This window comes from Triticum urartu, chromosome 5A, assembly GCF_056163025.1.
Source record: "Triticum urartu cultivar PI428250 chromosome 5A, HENAU_Tu73, whole genome shotgun sequence".
NCBI lineage: Eukaryota > Viridiplantae > Streptophyta > Magnoliopsida > Poales > Poaceae > Triticum > Triticum urartu.
In genome coordinates, this window is record NC_141877.1 from 584,595,628 (window position 1) to 584,622,741 (window position 27,114).

Sequence of the window (27,114 nt, forward strand, 5' to 3'; positions counted from 1 at the left end):
CGTATCCGTCTCAAGCCTAATAATACTGCACCGCATCGGAAGAACTCTTCGGCATGTCTAAAAACTCGTCCAGAGAACTCCACAATTGGTTAAGCTAAGCATAGTTCGGATCGCCGAACTTAGCCTGTAGCAAAAATGGCTTACCAGCTGCAATCTCCCCAGCTTGCCGGATCTCCTCATGGGCTGCTCTGGATTCAGACCACGCTTCTCGCGCCTCTCATAGGGCCTTGTCAATTTCAGCTGTCTTGGCTTCATTCTCCTTCTCAAGGAGTTCACACCGGCTAGCAGCACTTTTTAGCTCGAGCGCCATCGTGGATATCTTCTCCTTGTCTTGACGCCGAGAAGCTCGTTCGGCTTTTAACTCAGTCGATACCTTCTCAGCAGCCGCATTACTACATCAGGCCTGCTCCTTGGCCCGGGCTAGCTCCGCTCGAAGAATTTCAACGGCGGCAGCCCCATCTGCAACCAAGCACAACTTTCAGCGTCATGCTTATATCACAAAAATGTATGTGCAGGGACTGCTCCGAATACATACCTTGCGACTCGTCAAGACGCATATTGATTAACGTAATGTCATCCTCGGCTACATCAAGCTTTTGTTGCAGCTCGGCAATATCTGCAGTCTGGGAAGTAGCCCGGGGGAAGCAGCCTGTGTTCAAAGTTAATCAGATTAGTCCTTGGATATTTCTTTTGATCCTTCATTCGCTTCCTATGGGAAGCCAACTTGAGTCTTTGGGGCTATTGTCTATACACAGGTGTATTTTCTGAATAAAACACAATTGCACATATTACAGTACAAACCTCGAAGCCTCTCAGCAGACTCACAAAGGCCTCATTCAATCCGCTCTTTGCGGATAGGACCTTTTTTTACCATCGTACCCATCAAGGTACGATGTTCCTCTAAAACGGACGCCTGCCACAACATGTTCGTCAAGATATCCGGTGCCTCTGGGTCTTCGGAGGCAGCCGCAGGAGTACGGTCACCCTTTGAAGGGATCCGTTTATTTGTATCTGGCTGCATTCCGGATTGTTCGGGGTCTTCATTGTTGTTCCTCGGACCCTGGGCCGCCGAAGTATCACCTTCGTGTAGCGTCTTCGTCATCCATGGCACCACTTGTTGGTCGGGGGAGACCCTCCACAATGAAACCTCAAGGTCGTCTGCCCTATTGGACGGAGAAGCCGGTGGGGGCGTCTCGCTTTCCATCATCTCCGGGAGAAGTTCCCCCGAGGAAGAGGATTGTTGAAGGGGACTGTGCGTTGAGCTGCAAAATATATATATTCCAGACATCATAAGAAAAGAACGAGATAGGTTTAAAACAACCTTGTTCACTTACTATTTGGCCAGAGGCTTGTCCTCGTCATGAGACTGCGCTTCGACGTCCTCCAGGCCTGGGTCGCCCCCCATAGGCATCTTGCCTCGCTTAGGAGCCTGCTTCTCCCGATCTTCGGAGGCAGCCCTCTTCTTCCTGGGAGAGAAGGAGATAGTGGCCCCCCTTCACTTTTGTCTTCGGATGAGGGGATTTTTATTCCTCCAGACACAAAGTACGCGGTTCCATGGGAATAGAGGCCATCCTTGGTCCTCTTGCCCTCCGCCTCGTCCTCCTTCTCCGGCATCTGGTATGGTGTTGGGGCAGCATCCTTGTTAGGACAGGATTCGCTGGACCCTCGGGCAGAGGGGCCGAACACATAATCAGTTCCACCTTCTTTATCCAGCCCTGGAAAAAGATAGCTTGCTCAGTACCATATTACTGTATGCATGACCACAAAGTATTCGAAATCCGGACGATTACAGTTAAGGCCAGCGTCCTCAGCAGTATTTGGCCAATGTTTTCGCTTCCCGAAAAATAACTTCCACATCCCTTCGTGTGTGGCACCGAAGAAGTGTTGGAGGGTTTGTGGTCCTTCTGGATTAAACTCCCACATGCCGCAAGGCCTGCGCTGGCAGGGCAGGATTCAGCAAACTAACATCACTTGGATCACACTGACGAGATCGATATCTCTCTCAAGGAGGGTTCGGATGCGGCTTTGTAAGGTCCGCACTTCATCCACTAATCCCCAGTCTAGCCCCTTGTTGACCCATGACGCGAGCCGTAACGGTGGGCCGGGACGGAAGGTGGGGGCAACTACCCATTTAGCACTATGGGGCTCTGTAATATAAAACCACTCCCGCTGCCAGTAATTGGAAGCCTTAGAAAAAGAACCTTTTGGCCAGGGAGTTTTGGCGAGTTGGATGATTGTAGCACCGCCGCACTCCGCATGTTCCCCGTCGACTACCTTCGGCTTCACACTAAAGGTTTTGAGCCATAAGCCGAAGTGTGGGGGGATTCGAAGGAAGGCCTCGCACGTAACGATAAACGCTGAGACATGGAGGATAGAGTCTGGCGCAAGATCATGAAAATCTAGTCCGTAATAAAACATTAGCCCTCGGACAAAGGGGTGAAGAGCAAACCCTAACCCCCGGAGGAAGTGGGAGACGAATACCACCCTCTCATCGGATCTGGGGGTCGGGATAACTTGTCCTTGAGCAGGAAGCCAGTGATGGATCTCTGCGGTCAGATATCTGGCCGCCTGAAGCTTTGTGATATCCTCCTCTGTAACGGAGGAAGCCACCCGGCCTTGGGAGCTAGATCCCGACATGATGGGAAGGCTAAAAGCAATGGAGTCAAACCTTGGGTGCTGGAACTCGGGGTTGGGGAGGCTTAGGAGAGGTTTGGCATAAAAGGACGGCCCTTGGTTCCTTTATATACACCTCCGGTATTGAACGTATCCTCCTAAGCCTAAGAACCTGCCTATTCCTAAGGAATCTTTCTCACATGATGGTTGGGTTACCCACGCTCGTATTTGTGAAAATCCCATAATAAGGGGACACGATCTCTGCTTTGACAAGACGTGCCAATGACAACCATGTCTCGAAACATGGGGCGAAAAATGGTTCGAAATTATGACCAGGCAGGCGTGACGTCACATTACTAAAGTTGTCAGCAGATTGGACTCATGTGTTATTATATTCTCTCTGCGGTTGTGTGCGGTATGTGTCACAGGTCCGGACATGATCAATTCGTCTGGAGACTATTCGGGAGTTCGGAATGAGGAACCCGCCTTGCAATATCGAAGACAACACTACGCGCCGGATACCTTGTCATTGAAGCCAGGTTCAGGGGCTACTGAGGGAGTCCTAGACTAAGGGGTCCTCGGGTGTCCGGCCTGTTATCTATGGGCCGGACTGATGGGTTGTGAAGATATGAAGACCGAAGGTTGTACCCGTGTCCGGATAAGACTCTCCTTGGCTTGGAAGGCAAGCTTGGCGGATAACTATGAAGATTCCATCTTATGTAACCGACTCTATGTAACCCTAGATCCCCCGGTGTTTATATAAACTGGAGGGCGTAGTCCGTAAAGGATATACTCAATACCATAGTCATACAGGCTAGACTTCTAGGGTTTATCCATTACAATCTCGTGGTAGATCAACTCTTGTAATACTCATATTCATCAAGATCAATCAAGCAGGAAGTAGGGTATTACCTCCGTAGAGAGGGCCCGAACCTGGGTAAACATCGTGTCCCCTGTCTCCTGCTACCATCAACCTTAGACGCACAGTTCGGGACCCCCCACCCAAGATCCGCCAGTTTTGACACCGACAACGGGCCCGACCTCCTGCACCCACCCATCCATGGCGGATGTGCGACACGTGGGTGCGCATCCAGGCATCCATTCTCGTCAACGGGCACGCGCTGAGGATATAAAATCTCAGCCTCGCCCGCTGCTTGACCTAGACTCTGCCCTCGCCCACCTCTGGATGGCGAAAAAAAACCTAGATCAAGATCTGCTGGGGAGTGGGGGTGGTGGAGAGGCAAGGTAGGCGGAGAACCTCGATCCTTCGTGGAGGTGGAGGCCTCACCTCCCATGGCGGCTGATGCGGGGCGCGGGTACCAGGGGTGCGGCGCCAAGGCGCGGATGCAGGCCGTGCGGGGCGCGGCGTGGGACGCAGCGTGGGAAGGAACGCCGGCCGCAGAAACGGTCATGGCGGCGACAAGAGCAAGTACTCTTGGAGGCGGAGCGAGGGCGACGGCGACCGCACCATCTCTGCCTCGTCCAATCTCGCCTCTGCTTCGGAGGACACCTCCCGCTGGGATGTGGCGGCAGCGCCAAGGGGCCATGATACCCAGGATGGAGGTGTCTGGGTGGAGAAGAAGCGCTCGGCGACGGCATTGCAGGACACAGGGAGCGGGCACCAGACTTCATCCCCGACCCACCGCCCGCATGGCAAACAGAATATCTCTCAGGTGCCTCCTACCAAAAATCCTATCCCCTGCCCCATATCCAAGTCAAATGAACATCCTCCTACTTGATGTCCTCAAGCTTTTTGTGAGCGATGTAACAAGTTAGGGCATCTTGCTTTAGTTTGCACGGCATTTCTTCATTGGGAGTGTATTGCTCTAATGTGTGCATTTCAATCTAAGGGGCAGGGGTTTTACTACATTCATGATTCTTGCACGGCCAACCACCTTAAGGAGAGATCCAATAATATTGTTGTGACCATTGTGGAGGGCGAGATGTCGACCAGGAAGATGGAGTTAGATTTATCTGACTACCTTGCCACAGTATGGCGCTACTCAGCCCATGCCATTGGTCCTGGGGTGTTTGTGGTTCGATTTCCTAATTCTCGAGCTGTTGCTCAAATCTGCTATGTGGGTACTGTTACTCCGGAAAAAAGTGGTGTTGTTATACATGCCACTCCTTGGTCATCAATTGTGGGATCGAAGGGGGTTATGGAAACTGCTTGGGTGAAAGTGATCAATGTACCTATGGATAAGAGAAGTGAGAGAAATATAGCTTTTGTTGCCTCGCTGGTGGGTTTTCCCCTGGAGATTGATGCTGCAATTTTGCATCGTCCTGCTTCTGTCCGTGTGAAACTAGGATGCAGGAATGCTGATGCTATACCTGGGGTAGCTGAGGCAGTCCTAGGGGGGCATTTCTATGATTTTTTCTATGAGGTGGAGCAGGTGTTGGTTAGGGATCCAAACCGTGAAAAACATGAGATAAATGTGTCTCCTAACCCAGATGGAGGGAACCCTAAAAAAATCTATGCAGGATGTGACTCCTGGAGCTCAGATGGGCAGCTCTTTGACTGGGCTTGGGGGAAAATCTCTTCCCAATCCCTAACGAGAAGTGCCTGACCTGATTCGGGAGTCACAGGAGAGTATGGAGTCTGATGACTCTCTCCATACTACTATTCTCATTGAAACCATGGCATATGATCAGGAGCAGGGAGAGAAAGAAAAGGTAAGTTCACCTTTCCAACAATCCTTGAGGAGGTTTAATCCTGGTTATAAAGAGGCAGTGAAAACCTATTCTGATGTGGTCAAATCCTCTCCACAAGTTGTGGAAGTGGTGGGTCAACATGATTCAGCGCTGAAAGTGACTAGTGAGTACAGGGTGGAGTCCCCTGAGATGAATGATGAGGTGATCCCCACTCCCCCTTTAGTCACTGAGGAGAACTTGCACTTCAGTTTCAGGAATGTGCAGAATAAACTGGAGCGAGTGGAGGACAAGGCTGCGGCTGCGGCAAAAAAGAGGAACATGGAAGGTAACACAATGAAACCTAACTCCTTTGATGCTTTTTATGATCTTGTTCTCATTCTTAGAGATATTAATATGGGTGTAGATATTCCAGATTCTGATTTTGCTAATATTGATATTTTAAGAGAACTGGAAAGAGCCAGAAATAAAGATTCCTTAGAGGAAAAGGAAGATAGTAAGGATGGCAATAATAATATTCTACTATTGACTAATGGGAAAGGAGACCAGACCCCCTTGGACATGAGATGGAGTGAGGAGAATGAGATGAATGAGGAACCCTTTACTATAGTTTGGTCTAGAAAGAAAAAAGAAAGAAAGGTTAATGTTGTCATATCTAGACCAGTAATTAGGAGTCAAAAAGGTAAGAAAAATCCTGAAAAAAACAGTGGTCGCCCTACCTTGCCTCCTGGTAGGAATACCAAACGGGGAAAAAATCTACTGTTATCAAATGAATGGCATCTTTTGGAATTGTAGGGGAGCTGGTAAAAGAGGAATGAGTACCTGTTTCTCTGACATGATTAAAGATCATTCCCTGGATTTCATTTGCCTTCAAGAGACTATGAAAAAAAACCTTTCCTCCTAAAAGTCTTAGAAAAATAGATCCTGCGAATAGATTTGACTGGAATTGGGTTCCATCAATCGGTGAGGAAGGTGGTATCCTTTGTGGTATTAAGAAAGAAACTTTAGAAGTTGTCTCCTGGACTCCTGGTAGGTTTTGCTTGCAAGCCAACCTATATGATGTTAACCTTAAGATTGTCTGGGCTCTCATTACGGTCTATGGAGTGGCCCATGATGACAAAAAAGATGACTTCCTTGTGGAGTTAGCCTCGATGTGTGCTCACACATAAGTCCCCTATATAGTGGGTGGTGATTTCAATACCCTTAGAGAAAACTGGGAGAAGAACAAAACCATGAACCGATCCCCTTATATGGATAAGCTCAACTCCATCATAGATTCTCTAAGCCTTCGGGAGATATACATGGGAGGGGGCAAATACACATGGACTATAATAATCAAATGCACCCGACCCTGGAGAAACTTGATAGAATTTTGATGAGTTTTGATTGGGAGGACTTGTTCCCTTTGGTTACAGTTCATAAATTGGTTAGAGATGTTTCCGACCACAACCCACTCCTCTTGTCCTCGGGAACAAAGAAAATGGATACCTCCCACCAACATGAGTTCATATTTGAGCTCAGTTGGCTGCGAGATGAAAACTTCTACCCCACTGCCAAAAAGATCTGGGAACAACCAGTCCGGGTTGATGATCCTATTGATATCCTTAATATCAAGTTGGAACGGCTCAAAAAATACTTTAAAGGGTGGGGTTTGAATTTCTTTGTCCATGTTAGAAAAAGAAAGAAAAAGATCAAACTGAAATTGGAAGAAATTGAACGTATAGAAGAGGAAAGGCCTCTCGACCCTAATATGTATGAAAGGAAAACCTCCTTACAAATAGAGATCCATGAGATTCTTAATAACGAAGAGTTGTACTGGCTATAACAATCCAATGAGCGTTGGCTTTTAAAAGGTGATCTTAATACAACCTTTTATCATAGAATGACGAATGGAAAAGAGAGAAAGAACACCATTCAATCTTTCACGGATGGGGACGTTGTGATTGAGGGGACCACCAACCTTTTAGCTCATGCCACAGCCTACTACAAGGATCTGTTTGGCCCTGCTAGAGGAAATCTCTTTCACTTATCCCCTAATATGTGGGCTGAGAATGAAAAACTCACTGATGATGACAACATTCTCCTCACCAGCAAATTCACAGAAGAAGAAGTGAAAAAAAGCTCTTTTTGGCATGAATAGCAATCGAGCTCCTGGCCCGGATAACATACCAGCTGAGTTTTATAAACACTACTGGGACTTTGTTAAAAACGATATTATGCGATTGTTTGATGCTTTTCACGAAAACACTTTAGATGTTGCTCGCCTGAATTATGGGGTGATGATACGTCACTGTCGTATCTATAATTTTTGATTGTTCCATGCCAATATTCTACAACTTTCGTATACTTTTGGCAACTTTTTATACTATTTTGGGACTACCATATTGATCCAGTGCCCAGTGCCAGTTACTGTTTGTTGCATGTTTTTTGTTTCGCAGAATATCCATATCAAACGGAGTCCAAACGGGATAAAAACCGACGGAGATATTTTTGTAATATATATGATTTTTGGGAAGAAAAATCCACGCGAGACGATGCCCGAGGGGGCCATGAGGCAGGGGGCGCGCCCCAGGGGGGCAGGCACACCCCTGACCCTTGTGGCCACCCCGTAAGGAGGTTGGTGCCCTTCTTTCGCTGCAAGAAAGCAAATATCCGGATAGAGATCGTGTTAAATTTTTAGCCCAATCAGAGTTACGGATCTCTAGGAATATAAGAAACGGTGAAAGGGAAGAATCAGAGAACGCAGAAACAGAGAGAGACAGAGAGACAGATCCAATCTTGGAGGGGCTCTCGCCCCTCCCATGCCATGGAGGCCATGGACCAGAGGGAAAACCCTTCTCCCATCTAGGGAGGAGGTCAAGGAAGAAGAAGAATAAGGAGGGGGGCTCTCTCCCCCTCGCTTCCGGTGACACCGGAGTGCCACCGGGGGCCATCATCATCACCGCAATCTTCACCAACAACTTCACCGCCATCATCACCAACTCTTCCCCCCTCTATGCAGCGGTGTAACCTCTCTCTTACCCACTGTAATATCTACTTAAACATGGTGCTCAACACTATATATTATTTCCCAATGATGTATGGCTATCCTATGATGTTTGAGTAGATCCGTTTTGTCCTATGGCTATTTGATGATGAAGATTGGTTTGAGTTGCATGTTTTATTATTGATGATGTCCTATGGTGCTCTTCGTGTCGCGCAAGCATGAGGGATCTACACTGTAGGGTGTTGCAATACGTTCATGATTCGCTTATAGTGGGTTGCGTGAGTGACTGAAACACAAACCCAAGTAAGGGGGTTGTTGCGTATGGGATAAAGAGGACTTGATACTTTAATGCTATGGTTGGGTTTTACCTTAATGATCTTTAGTAGTTGCGGATGCTTGCTAGAGTTCCAATCATAAGTGCATATGATCCAAGTAGAGATAGTATGTTAGCTTATGCCTCTCCCTCATATAAAATTGCAATAAGGATTATCGGTCTAGTTATCGATTGCCTAGGGACAAATAACTTTCTCATAAAAAAAGCTCTATACTAAAACTAACTTAGTTGTGTCTTTATCTAAACAGCCCCTAGCTTTTATTTACGCGCTCTATTATCTTGCAAACCTATCCAACAACACCTACAAAGTACTTCTAGCTTCATACTTGTTCTAGGTAAAGCGAACGTCAAGCGTGCGTAGAGTTGTATCGGTGGTCGATAGAACTTGAGGGAATATTTGTTATGCCTTTAGCTCCTCGTTGGGTTCAACACTCTTACTTATCAAAAACTATTGCGATCCCCTATACTTGTGGGTTGTCAAGACCTTTTTCTAGCGCCGTTGCCGGGGAGCAATAGCGTGGGGTGAATATTCTCGTGTGTGCTTGTTTGCTTTATCACTAAGTAATTTTTATTTGCTGTTCTTAGTTGTTCTTTATCTTTAGTTATGGATATGGAACACGAAATACCAAAAAATTTAGGTGTACTTGCTACTCATGGAGACGGGGAACCTCCTAAAACCCTCGATGCTGGTTATGTGAAAGATATTATGTACTACTTTAATAATCTTGAGAAAACCCCATTCAATTATGTAATGGGGGTAACGTTGGATCAACGTGAATACTTTAGGGATTACCGCTTGACACAAAAAGGGAAACTATTATGGGATCAAATTCATATATTGAATTGGTATGCTAGGCAACTATGCTTGAGATATGATTATAATTGTTGCTCTAGGATGAAGGCTCCACACCTTCCCTTTTTATGCGAATTTAATGATAATGAAACCTTAGCTTCTTATGCTAATGGTATATATGATTACTATGATGTGGAACAAATAGAAGAATTTGTTGCTTTTAAGGGTGCTTATGAAATTGAATCTTTGTTTGAAAAGTATGATGCTTTTGATGATGATGTTTATAGGCCTGAAAATTTAGATATCCTAAAATATTGCTATCATAATTATGAATATAATTCCTATATTAATGCGCTTATTAAGAAAGTCTCCGTTGTCCAAGAAGAGACTAATATTTTGCAGGAATCTATGGAAGAAGAAGTTGATAAAACTGTGAGCTCATTGGATGAAAAAGATGAGTAGGAGAGCGAAGAACAAAAGGAGGAAGAGCGGATTAGCTACCCGTGCACACCTTCTAATGAGAGTAACTCTTCAACTCATACATTGTTTAATTTCCCTTCATGCTTACCGAAGGATGATCTCTATGATGATTGTTATGATCCCGTTGATTCTCTTGAAATATCCCTTTTTGATGATGCTTTCTATGCTTGTGGCCAAGATGCCAATATGAATTATGCTTATGGATATGTACTTGCTATAGTTCCTTATGTTAAACATGAAATTGTTTCTATTGCACCCACACATGATAGTCCTATTATCTTTTTGAATTCTCCAAACTACACTATATCGGAGAAGTTTGTGCTTATTAAGGATTATATTGATGGGTTGCCTTTTACTACTACACATGATGATTTTCATGAATATAATATGCATGTGTTTGATGCTCCTGCTTGCAATTATTATGAGAGAGGAACTATATCTCCACCTCTCTATGTTTCCAATACGATAAAATTGCAAGAAACTGTTTATACTATGCATTGGCCTTTACTATGTGTGCATGAATAGTTCTTTTATGACATGCCAATGCATAGGAAGAGAGTTAGACTTTGTCATTGCATGATATATGTTACTTTGTGCTTGCTATTAAATTACAAATCATTGTTAATTAAAATTGGCTTTGATATACCTTGGGATCCGGGTGGATTCACTACTTGAGCACTATATGCCTAGCTTAATGGCTTTAAAGAAAGCGCTGCCAGGGAGACAACCCGGAAGTTTTAGAGAGTCATTTATTTCTGTTTAGTGCTTTTATATAGTTTAAAAACAACAAAAATAAAGAGGGGAACCCAAAACTTTTTCAAAAAGGAAAGTGAAAGTGAGAAAGACGAGCATTGTTGAAGTGGGAGAGCTCCTTGAACTTTGTTCATGCTCACGGAAACTTTGTGAATCTTGATTACAGAAACTTTTCAATAAAAATAATTATCCCCTTGTACAATTCCATTGTATTATAAAAATAATGTGCCAAGGTTTGCCTTTAGGATGTTTACTTTGCTTGATGGTTTGTACGGTGCAGGACAGAAACTTTGGCTGCAGTGCGCGATTTTACATTTTTAGATGGAATGTCAAATGGTTATGATTATTTTTGTAATGTCTTTCTATATAAATTGTTTATTTTTCATAATTTTGGTAGAATTTTTCAAGTATAAGAAGTATGGTTAATGTTCAGATTATTACAGACTGTTCTGTTTTAGACAGATTCTGTTTTTGATGCATAGTTTGCTTGTTTTGATGAAACCATCGATTTATATCAGTGGATTAAGCCATGAAAAGGATATATTACAGTAGACACAATTCAAAAACAAAATATGAATTGGTTTGCAACAGTACTTAGAGTAGTGATTTGCTTTATTATACTAACGGATCTTACCGAGTTTTCTGTTGAAGTTTTATGTGGATGAAATGTTCGATGATCGAGAAGGTCTCGATGTGAGAAGAAGGAAGAGAGGCAAGAGCTCAATCTTGGGGATTCCCGAGGCACCCCAAGTAAATATTCAAGGATACTCAAGCGTCTAAGCTTGGGGATGCCCCGGAAGGCATCCCCTCTTTCTTCAACAAGTATCGGTATGTTTTCGGATTCGTTTCGTTCATGTGATATGTGCAATCTTGGAGCGTCTTTTGCATTTATTTTTCATTTTTATTTTATGAACCATGCTAGTATGAGATAGTCCTTGGTTGATTTATAGAATTCTCATTTCACTTCACTTATATCTTTTGAGTATGGCTTTATAGAATGCTTCATGTGCTTCGCTTATATCATTTGATGTTTGGATTGCGTGTTTCTCTTTACATAGAAAACCGCCATTTGTAGAATGCTCTTTTGCTTCACTTATATTTGTTAGAGCGTGGGCATATCTTTTGTAGAAGGAATTAAACTCTCTTGCTTCACTTATATCTATTTAGAGAGATGACAGGAACTGGTCATTCACATGGTTAGTCATAAAATCCTACATAAAACTTGTAGATCACTGAATATGATATGTTTGATTCCTTGCAATAGTTTTGCGATATAAAGATGGTGATATTAGAGTCATGCTAGTGGGTAGTTGTGGATTATTAGAAATACTTGTGTTGAGGTTTGTGATTCCTGTAGCATGCATGTATGGTGAACCGTTATCTAACGAAGTCAGAGCATGAGGTATTTATTGATTGTCTTCCTTATGAGTGGCGGTCGGGGACGAGCGATGGTCTTTTCCTACCAATCTATCCCCCTAGGTGCATGCGTAGTAGTACTTTGCTTTGAGGGCTAATAAATTTTTGCAATAAGTATGTGAGTTCTTTATGACTAATGTTGAGTCCATGGATTATACGCACTCTCACCCTTCCATCATTGCTAGCCTCTTCGGTACCGTGCATTGCCCTTTCTCACCTCGAGAGTTGGTGCAAACTTCGTCGGTGCATCCAAACCCCGTGATATGATACGCTCTGTCACACATAGGCCTCCTTATATCTTCCTCAAAACAGCCACCATACCTACCTATTATGGCATTTCCATGGCCATTCCGAGATATATTGCCATGCAACTTCCATCATCATCATATACATGACTTGAGCATTCATTGTCATATTGCTTTGCATGATCGTAAGATAGCTAGCAGGATGTTTTCATGGCTTGTCCGTTCTTTGATGTCAATGCTACGCTAGATCATTGCACATGCCGGTACACCGCCGGAGGCATTCATATAGAGTCATATCTTTGTTCTAGTATCGAGTTGTAATATTGAGTTGTAATTAAATAAAAGTGTGATGATCATCATTATTAGAGCATTGCCCCAAAAAAACAGATGCCAAAGAAGCCTAAATAAAAAAAAAGGGGCCAAAGAAGCCCGCCAAAAAAAAGAAAAAGAAAAGAAAAGGGGGCAATGTTACTATCCTTTTACCACACTTGTGCTTCAAAGTAGCACCATGTTCTTCATATAGAGAGTCTCTTGAGTTATCACTTTCATATACTAGTGCGAATTTTTCATTATAGAACTTGGCTTGTATATTCCAACGATGGGCTTCCTCAAATGCCCTAGGTCTTCATGAGCAAGCAAGTTGGATGCACACCCACTTAGTTTCAGTTTGAGCTTTCATATACTTATAGCTCTAGTGCATCCGTTGCATGGCAATCCCTACTCCTCACATTGACATCAATGGGCATCTCCATAGCCTGTTGATTAGCCGCGTCGATGTGAGACTTTCTCCCTTTTTGTCTTCTCCGCACAACCTCCACCATCATATTCTATTTCACCTATAGTGCCATGTCCATGGCTCACGCTCATGTATCGCGTGAGGGTTGAAAAAGCTAAAGCACGTTTAAAAGTATGAACCAATTGCTCGACTTGTCATCGGGGTTGTGCATGATTTGAATATTTTTTGTGGTGAAGATGGAGCATAGCCAGACTATATGATTTTGTAGGGATAACTTTCTTTGGCCATGTTATTTTGAAAAGACATGATTGCTTTATTAGTAGGCTTGAAGTATTATTATTTTTATGTCAAATGATAGACTATTTCTTTGAATCACTCGTATATTAATATTCATGCCATGATTAGATATGTGATCAAGATTATGCTAGGTAGCATTCCACATAAAAAATTATCTTTTTATCATTTACCTACTCGAGGACGAGCAGGAATTAAGCTTGGGGATGCTGATCTGTCTCCGTCGTATCTATAATTTTTGATTTTTCCATGCCAATATTCTACAACTTTCATATACATTTGGCAACTTTTTATATTATTTTTGGGACTAACATATTGATCCAGTGCCCAGTGCCAGTTCCTGTTTGTTGCATGTTTTTTGTTTCGCAGAATATCCATATCAAACGGAGTCCAATCGGGATAAAAACTGACGGAGATTTTTTTTGGAATATATATGATTTTTGGGAAGAAAAATCCACGCAAGACGATGCCTGAGGGGGCCACGAGGCAGGGGCGCGCCCCTGACCCTCGTGGCCACCCCATAAGGCGGTTGGTTCCCTTCGTCCGCCGCAAGAAAGCTAATATCCGGATAGAGATCGTGTTAAAATTTCAGCCCAATCGGAGTTACGGATCTCCGGGAATATAAGAAACGGTTAAAGGGAAGAATCAAAGAACGCAGAAACAGAGAGAGAGAGAGAGAGAGAGAGAGAGAGAGAGAGAGAGAGATCCAATCTTGGAGGGGCTCTTGCCCCTCCCACGCCATGGAGGCCATGGACCAGAGGGGAAACCCTTCTCCCATCTAGGGAGGAGGTCAAGGAAGAAGAAGAGGGAGGGGGCTCTCCCCCCTCGCTTCCGGTGACACCGGAGTGTCACCGGGGACCATCATCATCACCACAATCTTCACCAACAACTTCACAGCCATCATCACCAACTCTTCCCCCCTATGCAGCGGTGTAACCTCTCTCTTACCCACTGTAATCTCTACTTAAACATGGTGCTCAACGCTATATATTATTTCCCAATGATGTATGGCTATCCTATGATGTTTGAGTAGATCAGTTTTGTCCTATGGCTATTTGATGATCAAGATTGGTTTGAGTTGCATGTGCTATTATTGGTGCTGTCCTATGGTGCTCTCCGTGTCGCGCAAGCGTGAGGGATCCACGTTGTAGGGTGTTGCAATACGTTCATGATTCTCTTATAGTGGGTTGCGTGAGTGACTGAAACACAAACCCAAGTAAGGGGGTTGTTGCGTGTGGGATAAAGAGGACTTGATACTTTAACGCTATGGTTGGGTTTTACCTTAATGATCTTTACTAGTTGCGGATGCTTGCTAGAGTTCGAATCATAAGTGCATATGATCCAAGTAGAGAAAGTAAGTTAGCTTATGCCTCTCCCTCATATAAAATTGCAATAATGATTACCGGTCTAGTTATCGATTGCCTAGGGATAAATAACTTTCTCGTAACAAAAAGCTCTTTACTAAAACTAACTTAGTTGTGTCTTTATCTAAACAGCCTCTGATACGTCTCCAACGTATCTATAATTTTTTATTGCTCCATGCTATATTATCTACTATTTTGGACATTATTGGGCTTTATTATCCATTTTTATATTATTTTTGGGACTAACCTATTAACCGGAGGCCCAGCCCAGAATTGATGTTTTTTTGCCTGTTTTAGGGTTTCGAAGAAATGGAATAACAAACGGAGTCCAAACGGAATGAAACCTTCAGGAACGTGATTTTCTCAACGAACAAGACCCGGGAGACTTGGACCCTAGCTAGGTCAAGGCACAAGAGAGGAGGCCACGAGGTAGGGGGCGCGCCTGCCAACCCAGGCGCGCCCTCCACCCTCGTGGGCCCCTGTTGCTCCACCGACATACTCCTTCCTCCTATGTATATCCACGTACCCCCAAACGATCAGAAACGGAGCCAAAACCCTAATTCCACCGACGTAACTTTCTGTATCCACGAGATCCCATCTTGGGGCCTGTTCCGGAGCTCCGCCGGAGGGGGCATCGATCACGGAGGGCTTCTACATCCACACCATAGCCCCTCCGATGAAGTGTGAGTAGTTTACTTCAGACCTACGGGTCCATAGTTAGTAGCTTGATGGCTTCTTCTCTCTTTTTGGATCTCAATACAATGTTCTCCCCCTCTCTTGTGGAGATCTATTCGATGTAATCTTCTTTTTGAGGTGTGTTTGTTGAGACCGATGAATTGTGGGTTTATGATCAAGTCTATCTCTGAACAATATTTGAATCTTCTCTGAATTCTTTTATGTATGATTGGTTATCTTTGCAAGTCTCTTCGAATTATCAGTTTGGTTTGGCCTACTAGATTGATCTTTCTTGCAATGGGAGAAGTGCTTAGCTTTGGGTTCAATCTTGCGGTGTCATTTCCCAGTGACAGTAGGGGCAGCAAGGCACATATTGTATTGTTGCCATCGAGGATAACAAGATGGGGTTTTCTTCATATTGCATGAGTCTATCCCTCTACATCTTGTCATCTTGCTTAAGGCGTTACTCTGTTTTTAACTTAATACTCTAGATGCATGCTGGATAGCAGTTGATGAGTGGAGTAATAGTAGAAGATGCAGGCAGGAGTCGGTCTACTTGTCTCGGACGTGATGCCTATATACATGATCATGCCTAGATATTCTCATAACTATGCTCAATTCGGTCAATTGCTCAACAGTAATTTGTTCACCCACCGTAGAATACTTATGTTGTCGAGAGAAGCCACTAGTGAAACCTATGGCCCCCGGGTCTATCTTTATCATATTAATCTCCTACTACTTAGTTATTTCCTTTGCTATTTACTTTGCCTTTATTTTAATTTGCATCTTTATCACAAAAATACCAAAAATATTATCGATATCATATCTATCAGATCTCACTCTCGTAAGTGGCCTTATAGGGATTGACAACCCCTATTTGAGTTGGTTGCGAGGATTTATTTGTTTTGTGCAGGTACGAGGGACTCACGCGTAGCCCCCTACTGGATTGATACCTTGGTTCTCAAAAACTGAGGGAAATACTTACGCTACTTTGCTGCATCATCCCTTCCTCTTTGGGGAAAACCAACGCAGTGCTCAAGAGGTAGCAAGAAGGATTTCTGGCGTCGTTACCGGGGAGGTCTTCGCAAAAGTCAACATACCAAGTACCCGTCACATACCCTTATCTCACGCATTACATTATTTTCCATTTTCCTCTCGTTTTCCTCTCCCCCACTTCACCCTTGCCATTTTATTTGCCCCCCCTCTCTCTCTCTATCCTCCCTCTCTTTCTCTATTTGCCTCTTTTTACCCACTTGCTTTTTGTTTGCTTGTGTGTTAGTTTGTTTGCTTGCCGTTATGGCTAGTCCTTTACCTTCTACCTCTATGTCTGAAATTGGGGAAACTATTGTTGATAATAATTCTGATGCTCCTACTAAAGAACCCACTATCTCACATACAAAAAGATTTCGTGTTGGTAGTGGTAATATTATTGGAAAAGGAGTTATTCAAGATTTCTTTACTTGTGCCGGTGCTTTACCTTCTATGGGTAGTTATATCCTTCATAGAACTAGTAGTCTTGCGGACGCTATTGCCATTCTTGTAGTTGAACTTGAAAGACAATTCATGCACATGCATCCTTCCATACAAAGGATTTTTCTGGAATTTTCTAATATTGAGCATTCCTCTGTTAAGCGTGCCGCTACTATCTTTTTGGCTCATGAGTTTAGATTCATAATAAAAGAGGCCAAAGAAATCTTTGTGCATTATAGGGTGGACGCTTGTCGTCCTCCCATAGAGGTTATCCTCTTTGATCAAGAAGAAATAATGCGTTTTCAATCTCTAGACTATGTTGCTTTCAATGAAAATCTTAGAAAAAGGGTTCCTGCCAATGTTTTAGTTGACAGAATCTCTGAAGTTAATGATGATTTGGCTATTCGAAATAATGAACTAGGATATTCTCTTGAATATAGGCTCACAAAGTTCTGTCAAAAGAATGCTTATAATGATGAATTGGTTGTGCAATATGAAGGACCAAAGGAGGAACCTATACCTCCCAAGGTTGATCTTGGGGACTTTTGTCCCATTAAATTTAGCCCTTTTGATTAATTTTTCTTGCCTCAAAGAAAGCTTGAAGCTGAACGTAGAGAATATGAGATGAGTTTTAATAATCTATCTTACTATTATGGCAATACCTAGATCTATTCTTGCTTGTTATGCCTAGCTAGGGGCGTTAAACGATAGCGCTTGTTGGGAGGCAACCCAATTTTATTTTTATTCCTTGATTTTTGCTCCTGTTTAGTAATAAATAATTTATCTAACCTCTGTTTTGGTTGTGTTTTTTTGTGTTTAATTAGTGTTTGTGCCAAGTAGAACCGTTGGGAAGACTTGGGGAAAGTCTTGTTGAACTTGCTGTAAAAAAACAGAAACTTTAGCGCTCACGAGAACTGCTGTAATTTTTATTTGGAAAGTGATATTTAGTTAATTCTTTTTGAAGATGATTAATAGATAAATTAATCACGTTCATCAATTTATTTTAGAATTTTTGGGGTTCCAGATATTGCGCTAGCTACAGATTACTACAGACTGTTCTGTTTTTGACAGATTCTGTTTTTCGTGTGTTGTTTGCTTATTTTGATGAATCTATGTCTAGTAAAATAGTTTATAAACCATAAAAAAGTTGGAATACAGTAAGTATAACACAAATATAAATAAAGAATAATTTCATTACATTTCCTTGAAGTGATCTTTTGTTTTCTTTCGCTAACGGAGCTCACGAGATTTTCTACTTTAAGTTTTGTGTTGTGAAGTTTTCAAGTTCTGGGTAAAGATTTGATGGATTATGGAACAAGGAGTGGCAAGAGCCTAAGCTTGGGGATGCCCATGGCACCCCCAAGATAATATAAGGACACATAAAAGCCAAAGCTTGGGGATGCCCCAGAAGGCATCCCCTCTTTCGTCTACTTCTATCGGTAACTTTACTTGGAGCTATATTTTTATTCGCCACATGATATGTGTTTTGCTTGGAGTGTCTTGTATGATTTGAGTCTTTGCTTGTTATTTTACCACAATCATCCTTGCTGTACACACCTTTTTAGAGAGCTATACATGATTTGGAATTTGTTAGAATACTCTGTGTGCTTCGTTTATATCTTTTGAGTTATATAATTTTGCTCTAGTACTTCACATATATCTTTTAGAGCACGGTGGTGGATTTGTTTTATAGAAACTATTGATCTCTCATGCTTCACTTAGATTATTTTGAGAGTCTTAATAGCATGGTAATTTGCTTAAAATCCTAATATGCTAGGTATTCAAAGTTAGTAAAATTTTCTTAAGAGTGTTTTGAATACTAAGAGAAGTTTGATGCTTAATGATTGTTTTGAGATATGGAGGTAATAATATCAAAGTCGTGCTAGTTGAGTAGTTGTGAAATTGAGAAATACTTGTGTTGAAGTTTGCAAGTCCCGTAGCATGCACGTATGGTAAATGTTATGCAACAAATTTGAAACATGAGGTGTTATTTGATTGTCTTCCTTATGAGTGGCGGTCGGGGACGAGCGATGGTCTTTTCCTACCAATCTATCCCCCTAGGAGCATGCGCGTAGTACTGAGGTTTTTGATGACTTGTAGATTTTTGAAATAAGTATGTGAGTTCTTTATGACTAATGTTGAGTCCATGGATTATATGCACTCTCACCCTTCCATCCTTGCTAGCCTCTTCGGTACCGTGCATTGGCCTTTCTCACATTGAGAGTTGGCACAAACTTCGCCGGTGCATCCAAACCCCGTGATATGATACGCTCTTTCACACATAAACCTCCTTATATCTTCCTCAAAACAACCACCATACCTACCTATTATGGCATTTCCATAGCCATTCCGAGATATATTTCCATGCAACTTTCCATCATTCTGTTCATCATGACACATTCATTATTGTCATATTGCTTAGCATGATCATGTAGTTGACATAGTATTTGTGGCAAAGCCACCGTTCATAATTCTTTCATACATGTCACTCATGTATCATTACATATCCCGGTACACCGCCGGAGGCATTCATATAGAGTCATCTTTTGTTCTAGTATCGAGTTGTAATCATTGAGTTGTAAATAAATAGAAGTGTGATGATCATCATTTTCTAGAGCATTGTCCCAAGTGAGGAAAAAAGAGAAAGGCCATAAAAAAGAGAAGGCCCAAAAAAATGAGAGAAAAAGAGAGAAGGGACAATGTTACTATCCTTTGCCACACTTGTGCTTCAAAGTAGCACCTTAATCTTCATGTTAGAGAGTTCCTTGTTTTGTCACTTTCATATACTAGTGGGAATTTTTCATTATAGAACTTGGCTTGGATATTCCAACAATGGGCCTCCTCAAGTGCCCTAGGTCTTCGTGAGCAAGCAAGTTGGATGCACACCCACTAGTTTCTTTTGTTGAGCTTTCATACATTTATAGCTCTAGTGCATCCGTTGCATGGAAATCCCTACTCCTTGCATTAACATCAATCGGTGGGCATCTCCATAGCCCATTGATTAGCCTCGTTGATGTGAGACTTTCTCCTTTTTTTTTCTCCACATAACCCCCCTCATTATATTCTATTCCACCCATAGTGCTATGTCCATGGCTCGCGCTCATATATTGCGTGAAAGTTTATAGGTTTGAGATTACTAAAGTTTGAAACAATTGCTTGGCTTGTCATCGGGGTTGTGCATGATGAGAGCATTCTTGTGTGACGAAAATGAAACATGACTAAACCATATGATTTTGTAGGGATGAACTTTCTTTGGCCATGTTATTTTGAGAAGACATAATTGCTTAGTTAGTATGCTTGAAGTATTATTATTTTTATGTCAATATGAACTTTTGTCTTGAATCTTTCGGACCTGAATATTCATACCGCAATTAAGAATAATTATATTAAAATTATGCCAAGTAGCACTCCGCATCAAAAATTCTGTTTTTATCATTTACCTACTCGAGGACGAGCAGGAATTAAGCTTGGGGATGCTTGATACATCTCCAACGTATCTATAATTTTTGATTGCTCCATGCTATATTATCTACTATTTTGGACATTATTGGGCTTTATTATCCACTTTTATATTATTTTTGGGACTAACCTATTAACCGGAGGCCCAGCCCAGAATTGCTGTTTTTTTGCCTGCTTTAGGGTTTTGAAGAAAAGGAATATCAAACGGAGTCCAAACGGAATGAAACCTTCGGGAACGTGATTTTCTCAACGAACAAGACCCGGGAGACTTGGACCCTACGTCAAGGCACGAGAGAGGAGGCCACGAGGTAGGGGGCGCGCCTGCCTACCCCAGGCGCGCCCTCCACCCTCGTGGGCCCCATGTTGCTCCACCGACGTACTCCTTCCTCCTATATATATCCACGTACCCCCAAACAATCAGAAACGGAGCCAAAACCCTAATTCAACCGCCGTAACTTTCTGTATCCACGAGATCCCATCTTCGGGCCTATTCTGGAGCTCCGCTGGAGGGGGTATCGATCACGTAGGGCTTCTACATCAACACCATAGCCCCTCCGATGAAGTGTGAGTAGCTTACTTCAGACCTACGGGTCCATAGTTAGTAGCTTGATGGCTTCTTCTCTCTTTTTGGATCTCAATACAATGTTCTCCCCCTCTCTTGTGGAGATCTATTCGATGTAATCTTCTTTTTGCGGTGTGTTTGTTGAGACCGATGAATTGTGGGTTTATGATCAAGTCTATCTCTGAACAATATTTGAATCTTCTCTGAATTCTTTTATGTATGATTGGTTATCTTTGGAAGTCTCTTCGAATTATCAGTTTGGTTTGGCCTACTAGATTGATCTTTCTTGCAATGGGAGAAGTGCTAAGCTTTGGGTTCAATCTTGCGGTGTCCTTTCCCAGTGACAGTAGGGGCAGCAAGGCACGCATTGTATTGTTGCCATCGAGGATAACAAGATGGGGTTTTCTTCATATTGCATGAGTCTATCCCTCTACATCATGTCATCTTGCTTAAGGCGTTACTCTGTTTTTAACTTAATACTCTAGATGCATGCTGGATAGCGGTCGATGAGTGGAGTAATAGTAGTAGATGCAGGCAGGAGTCAGTCTACTTGTCTCGGACGTGATGCCTATATACATGATCATGCCTAGATATTCTCATAACTATGCTCAATTCTGTCAATTGCTCAACAGTAATTTGTTCACCCACCGTAGAATACTTATGCTCTCAAGAGAAGCCACTAGTGAAACCTATGGCCCCCCGGGACTATCTTTATCATATTAATCTCCTACTACTTAGTTATTTCCTTTGCTATTTACTTTGCCTTTATTTTACTTTGCATCTTTATCACAAAAATACCAAAAAAATTATCTATATCATATCTATCAGATCTCACTCTCGTAAGTGGCCTTATAGGGATTGACAACCCCTATTTGCGTTGGTTGCGAGGATTTATTTGTTTTGTGTAGGTACGAGGGACTCGCGTGTAGCCTCCTACTGGATTGATACCTTGGTTCTCAAAAACTGAGGGAAATACTTACGCTACTTTGCTGCATCATCCCTTCCTCTTCGGGGAAAACCAACACAGTGCTCAAGAGGCAGCAGCCCCTAGCTTTTATTTACGCGCTCTTTATTATCTTGCAAACCTATCCAACAACACCTACAAAGTACTTCTAGTTTCATACTTGTTCTAGGTAAAGCGAACGCCAAGTATGCGTAGAGTTGTATCGGTGGTCGATAGAACTTGAGGGAATATTTGTTCTGCCTTTAGCTCCTCGTTGGGTTCGACACTCTTACTTATCGAAAACTATTGCGATCCCCTATACTTGTGGGTTATCAGGTGATCACCCTTATCCCCAAAATGAATGGAGCTAAGAAAATCCAGCAATATAGACCGATTTGCCTTCTCCGTTGCCCGTAAAAATTTATCACTAAAGTTTTGGACAATAGACTGGCTATTTTTGCTGATATGCTCATCGGCAAACATCAAAACGCCTTCATAAAACATAGAAACATTATGGATGGCATTTTGACCCTGCATGAAATTCTTCACCACGCGCAGCGAAAAAAAAGAGTTGGTGTGGTGTTGAAACTAGACTTCGAAAAAGCCTACGATAAAATCAATTGGGATTTCCTTCTTGAGTGTCATAGGAACAGGGGTTTTGGCCCTATGTGGTGTGGCTGGGTCCAGAAAATCCTTAATAATGGGACTGTTAGCATTAAGTTGAATAATGAAAAAGGTCCTTATTTCCAGAGTTACAAAGGGGTGCGGCAAGGGGACCCGTACTCACCTTTTTTGTTCAATATGGCTGTGGAAGCCCTATCAAAAATGATCCTTAATGCTCAAAAAGAAAAAATGCTGACAGGTTTGGCCCCGGACCTGATTAATGGGGGTGTGGCTATCCTTCAGTATGCAGACGATACTGTCATTTGCTTTGAGCATGACAAAGAAGCTGCGGTCAATCTAAAGCTCTTGCTATATAACTTTGAGCTCATGTCCGGGCTAAAAATAAATTTCCTGAAGAGCGAAATCTTATGTATAGGGGGAAATGATGACATACTAACTTTCTACTCTAAACTCTTCAATTGCCAGCTCGGGCACTTCCCTATGAAATACTTAGGGGTGCCTGTGAGCTATTCCACTCTCCATGCTTTAGACTGGAGCTTTGTTGATGATAAATTCCTCAGGTGTTGTGAATCCTGGATTGGTAATGCGGTGTCTTCAGGGGGAAGACTGACCCTACTCAACTCTTCCCTTACTAGTGTCATCTTCTACTACATGTCTATGTTTATGCTTCCTAAGAAGATTATTGAAAGATTAGATAAGCATCGAAAAAAGTTCTTTTGGTAAGAGACTGATGGTCGTAGAAGATATCACTTGGTCAAGTGTTCTAGAATCTGTAGATCTAAGAACAAAGGAGGATTAGGAGTTAAAGATCTACATAGACAGACTATTAGTCTCCTCACCAAGTGGTGGTGGAAACTAGAAACTCAACAAGGCCTTTGGCAGGACGTGATCCGTGCTAAATATTTCAGAAATGATACGGTGCCCTCGGTGAAAAGTAAATTTGGGGATTCCCCCATCTGGAAAGCTATTATGAAAGTAAAGGAGGTATACTTGGCAGGAAGGAAAGTGATTTTGAATTCTGGGAATATGGCCAGAGTATGGAATGGCCCTATCAGGGGTCATGCTCCTTTGCGAGACCAATTTCCGGCCTTATTCAGCATATGCAATTATTAGGAAATCACTGTTGCTGAGTTTAGAAAAATCGAGGGCAATGATCTCTTTAGAAAAAACCTACATCCTCCCCTTACGGATCAGTGGAACGATCTTGTTAGGGTGGTTAACTCCTGGCATTTATCTGGTGAATCTGATCAGATTAGCTGGACTCTGAGCAAAAAAAGTAAGTTCTCGACCAAATCGGTCTACACCTATTTGGAAAGGCACCTGGTTGGGTGTGATTACAGGTGGATCTGGAAAGCTAAGATTCCCCTCAAAATCCAAATCTTTATTTGGCAATTGTCTTAAGACGCAATTCTGACGCGAGAAGTCATGAAGAGGCGAAATTGGGAAGGCAATCCTAGATGCTTGTTCTGCAAAGATGTTGAAACTTTGCAACATCTTTTTTTCACTTGTCCTGTGGCTCGGGTGGTTTGGAGGACGGTTGGGTGTGTGTTGGGCACATCTCTTTGCCCGAACAATATCTGGCAGTACTTCTCCTGGTGTTACATATTCCTTCCTGATGGGGCTAAGTTTTACACCTTTGGTTTGGCAGCTGTTTGCTGGGCATTCTGGAACTGTCGCAACCAGGCTACTTTTGAACAAAAAATGCTTAAGACTCCATTTAATGTGGTGTAGGCTGCTTGTGGTTTTTTGACATACTGGGCGGGTTTGCTGGCTGGTGATGATCGGGAGGCCATGAAGCGCGGAGCCAAGATGCTCGGGTCCAATGCTTCGACAATGATGAGAATATGTGCGGCTCCAACCAAATCAGCGAGGGACCGATGCTCTCTCCGATGCTACGGTTTTACTTTTGCCAGGATAGTTGTCTCACTCCTGCGCGAGTGTCTTCCTGCTCGTTTGTGAGCCTTGGAGATTATGAACTGTTGCGGGTTTCCTGTTGGTTTCAACCTTTATGTTTAGGTCCTAGAGGCTAGCGTGATCGAGAGCGTTGCTGGGTTTTCGCCCCACAGTGGGCTGCTCAATGAGGAGTGCCCATGGTGGGTTTCCCAGTGATGCTTTGGACTCGCCTTCCCCTTTCTAGTTTCCTTATGCCGGTTTGATGTTGGGTCTATGGTCATTGAACTATGTATTTTCGTTATGAATGTAATGGAAAGGGGTTAAGGCCCGGTTCAAAAAAAAAATCTCAATCACATTGAGATTGTTTTGTGAGAGAAAAAAATATTTTTTCTCAATCACAAAATAAATATTGTTATGCGAGAAAATTTAATCTCAATCGCAAAACATTGTTGTTGTACCGGTAAAGAACATGTTGTAGGAATTGCTAGAGAGCAAATACATTGAACATGTCCTAATCCGTGAATCAGTAAAACCTCGATGGTAGAACTGAAAAACGGCAAAGAGATAAGCCTCCATCGGCCTTCTCTATGCGTGGTTACGAATCGAAGGATTCGTTTTGCCGTTGTACTCCACTACACCACCATTGTGTGGGAACGGCGTCGAGTCGCCGGCATGGAGGGCGAGCCACGCTGCCGCTACGGGAGGGGCTCTCCGCACCGAGCCGTCCTTCGCCGCATCTAGCATCATAGGCGGCACGCTTTGGGTGGACGTGCCGTTGCCGAGAGCAGACGAGGCTACGTTGTCTGTCGGAAGTTGTGCAACCGGAAGGACTGGTCACGCGAAGGCGACGCCCGTGGCCGCGATACGGGCGCTGCCGCCTGATAGAGTAAACCTTGTTGTCTAGGTATTCATCATGTTTATTTCATTGCATTAGTTCGTTCATGCATGTAGTTGAGTTAGCATCAGCTGAGTACCAAGCACGTACGTGTAGTCTGTATAAATGTGTTAGCAGCAAAGCTCCCTAGAGTCGCAGCGGCTGAGTCGTGTGGTAGATGAGCGTTGGAGCTAGAATCGGATGCAGTTAGTTGAGACCTGCGTCAGAGTGTGCCGTTGTGGGCAAGCTCCTAGTGTGCTACAGACTTAGGAATGACTCAAGCTTCAGAATCGTGTGTGTACGGCCGAAGTAGTTAGATGAGATAAGGATGCATGCAGCGGGCGTTGGCCGAGTTGTACGGTCAGCTACCAGTGATGTGGATCAGGCCGTTAGTGGCTTGCCCACGAATAGGTGTACGTGTGTGTGCATGCAGGTAGTGGGTTAGTGGCTGTGTGTGATAGCCAAGTGAGTCGGCTATTTAAGCCATGTAACCGGTTGCATCAAATGCGAGAAGAAATACAGAAAAGTGGCACAAGTTGAGTGCGGTGCCAAAGCCTGTGTGTGTTCTTCTTCTACCTCCAGACCTGTGTTTGCTTCTTCTTCCTCGGGCTGCGCCAACACCGCCTGTCTAGAGGGGAGGCCTCGTTGTGAGTGTCCGCCACGATCCAGACGGGTTAAGACGACGACGCCGGCTACGGGATAGCCGTGGCTGCAATAGTGTGCAGGCCACGTGCCGTGCGTCGAGCCGGAGCATGGGAGGGCGCTGCCCGCATGGCTGGGGCGAGGGCGCGAGGGGTAACACCGTGGTGGTGGGCGCTGCACCGCTGCCGCTGATGCGGCACGTCGCCGGGAGGAGGAGGGATGGGGTTGAGGCCGTAGGAGGCCGCTGTGGCCATCATACCTTGCTGCCATGGACGATAGCCACGGAGGCATTGTTCGTTCTCTTCTTGGTAACTGCTTCCGTGAAATCGATAGGCAGTTGCCGATCTGATCTCCATGGCTTCTGTGCCGACGAGCACCATCGAGAGGCATCTCCTCTGTTCCTTTGTAGGCCAAATTGCTCGATTGAATTTGCGCCACGCGCCGGAGGATGTAGCCGGCCGCTGGTTTCCGCGTTGTCGTCTGTTAGGCCAGCGCCGTGGAGGAACCGTGCCGGCCGCTTGGGAATCGGCTATTGCTGATGCCGCCGTTTGCGGTTTGCCATGCCCGAGGGCGTCGCCGCTACAGCCATCACGGCCGCTCATCGTCCGCCCGTGCTAGAGGGCTAGATGGCCTTGTCCTTGGCCGCTGCATCGAAGTCTCTGGGATGCCATGGGCTCGACGTAGACGACGGTGCCGCCACGCCCGAGAGCGCTGTCGTCGATGATGCAACTGTTGCGTTGATCATGCTCCTGAGATCTCCTTGTTCCAAATTGATGCATGGCGAATCAACAACGCAGTGCATTAGTAATGTTTGTTTAATCAAACTAGGAACAAGACAAAAGGGAGCGCAGCATGCACTGATCCATCAAGATCATCGGTCCGTATAGATGGATCGATACCGTCCTTGAAAACTTCAACGTTTTTTGGCCGATCGCTTGTTGCTGTGTTGTTGCGGCCGCCGCGATCGACGGGGTCACCCACTCGCGTTGCGTTGTCGCCTTGTAAAGAGAGTTGTCGTGGCTGAGCGTCTCACGCCGCATCGTCGGGATGGGCACCGCCTAGTGCCGGCCTCCAATCGCCGATGACGGAGAGCCCTGAGACATGAGGCCGGCGCTTCGTCTCGCACGGAACTGCTCTTACCGTTGCGTGTAACCGCTGTTTTCTTGGCCGGATTGCTCTTAGACAGAAACTACGTGCTGATAACATGTTAGAAAGGGAAAGGAGAGACAATCGAGAGAGCCTTGTCACATATATAAAAGTGAATGGTTTGTCCTATTGATGATGTCATTTACACACACACACATATATA

The 27,114-nt window shown here is 43.8% G+C and overlaps 1 protein-coding gene and 1 pseudogene across 1 annotated transcript; both read left to right on the plus strand.

Moving 5' to 3' along the window:
• The first annotated feature begins 3,906 nt into the window (after positions 1 to 3,906).
• Positions 3,907 to 5,166, plus strand: LOC147973071 (uncharacterized; annotated as a pseudogene).
• LOC147973072 (uncharacterized) lies at positions 5,167 to 24,127 on the plus strand (the record flags this gene model as incomplete). Its single annotated transcript, XM_087524570.1, has 3 exons — positions 5,167 to 5,466; positions 5,530 to 5,590; positions 23,799 to 24,127. Coding segments are annotated over 3 exons (690 nt in total), but the record flags the coding sequence as incomplete, so codon positions are not given.
• Positions 24,128 to 27,114: the final 2,987 nt, after the last annotated feature.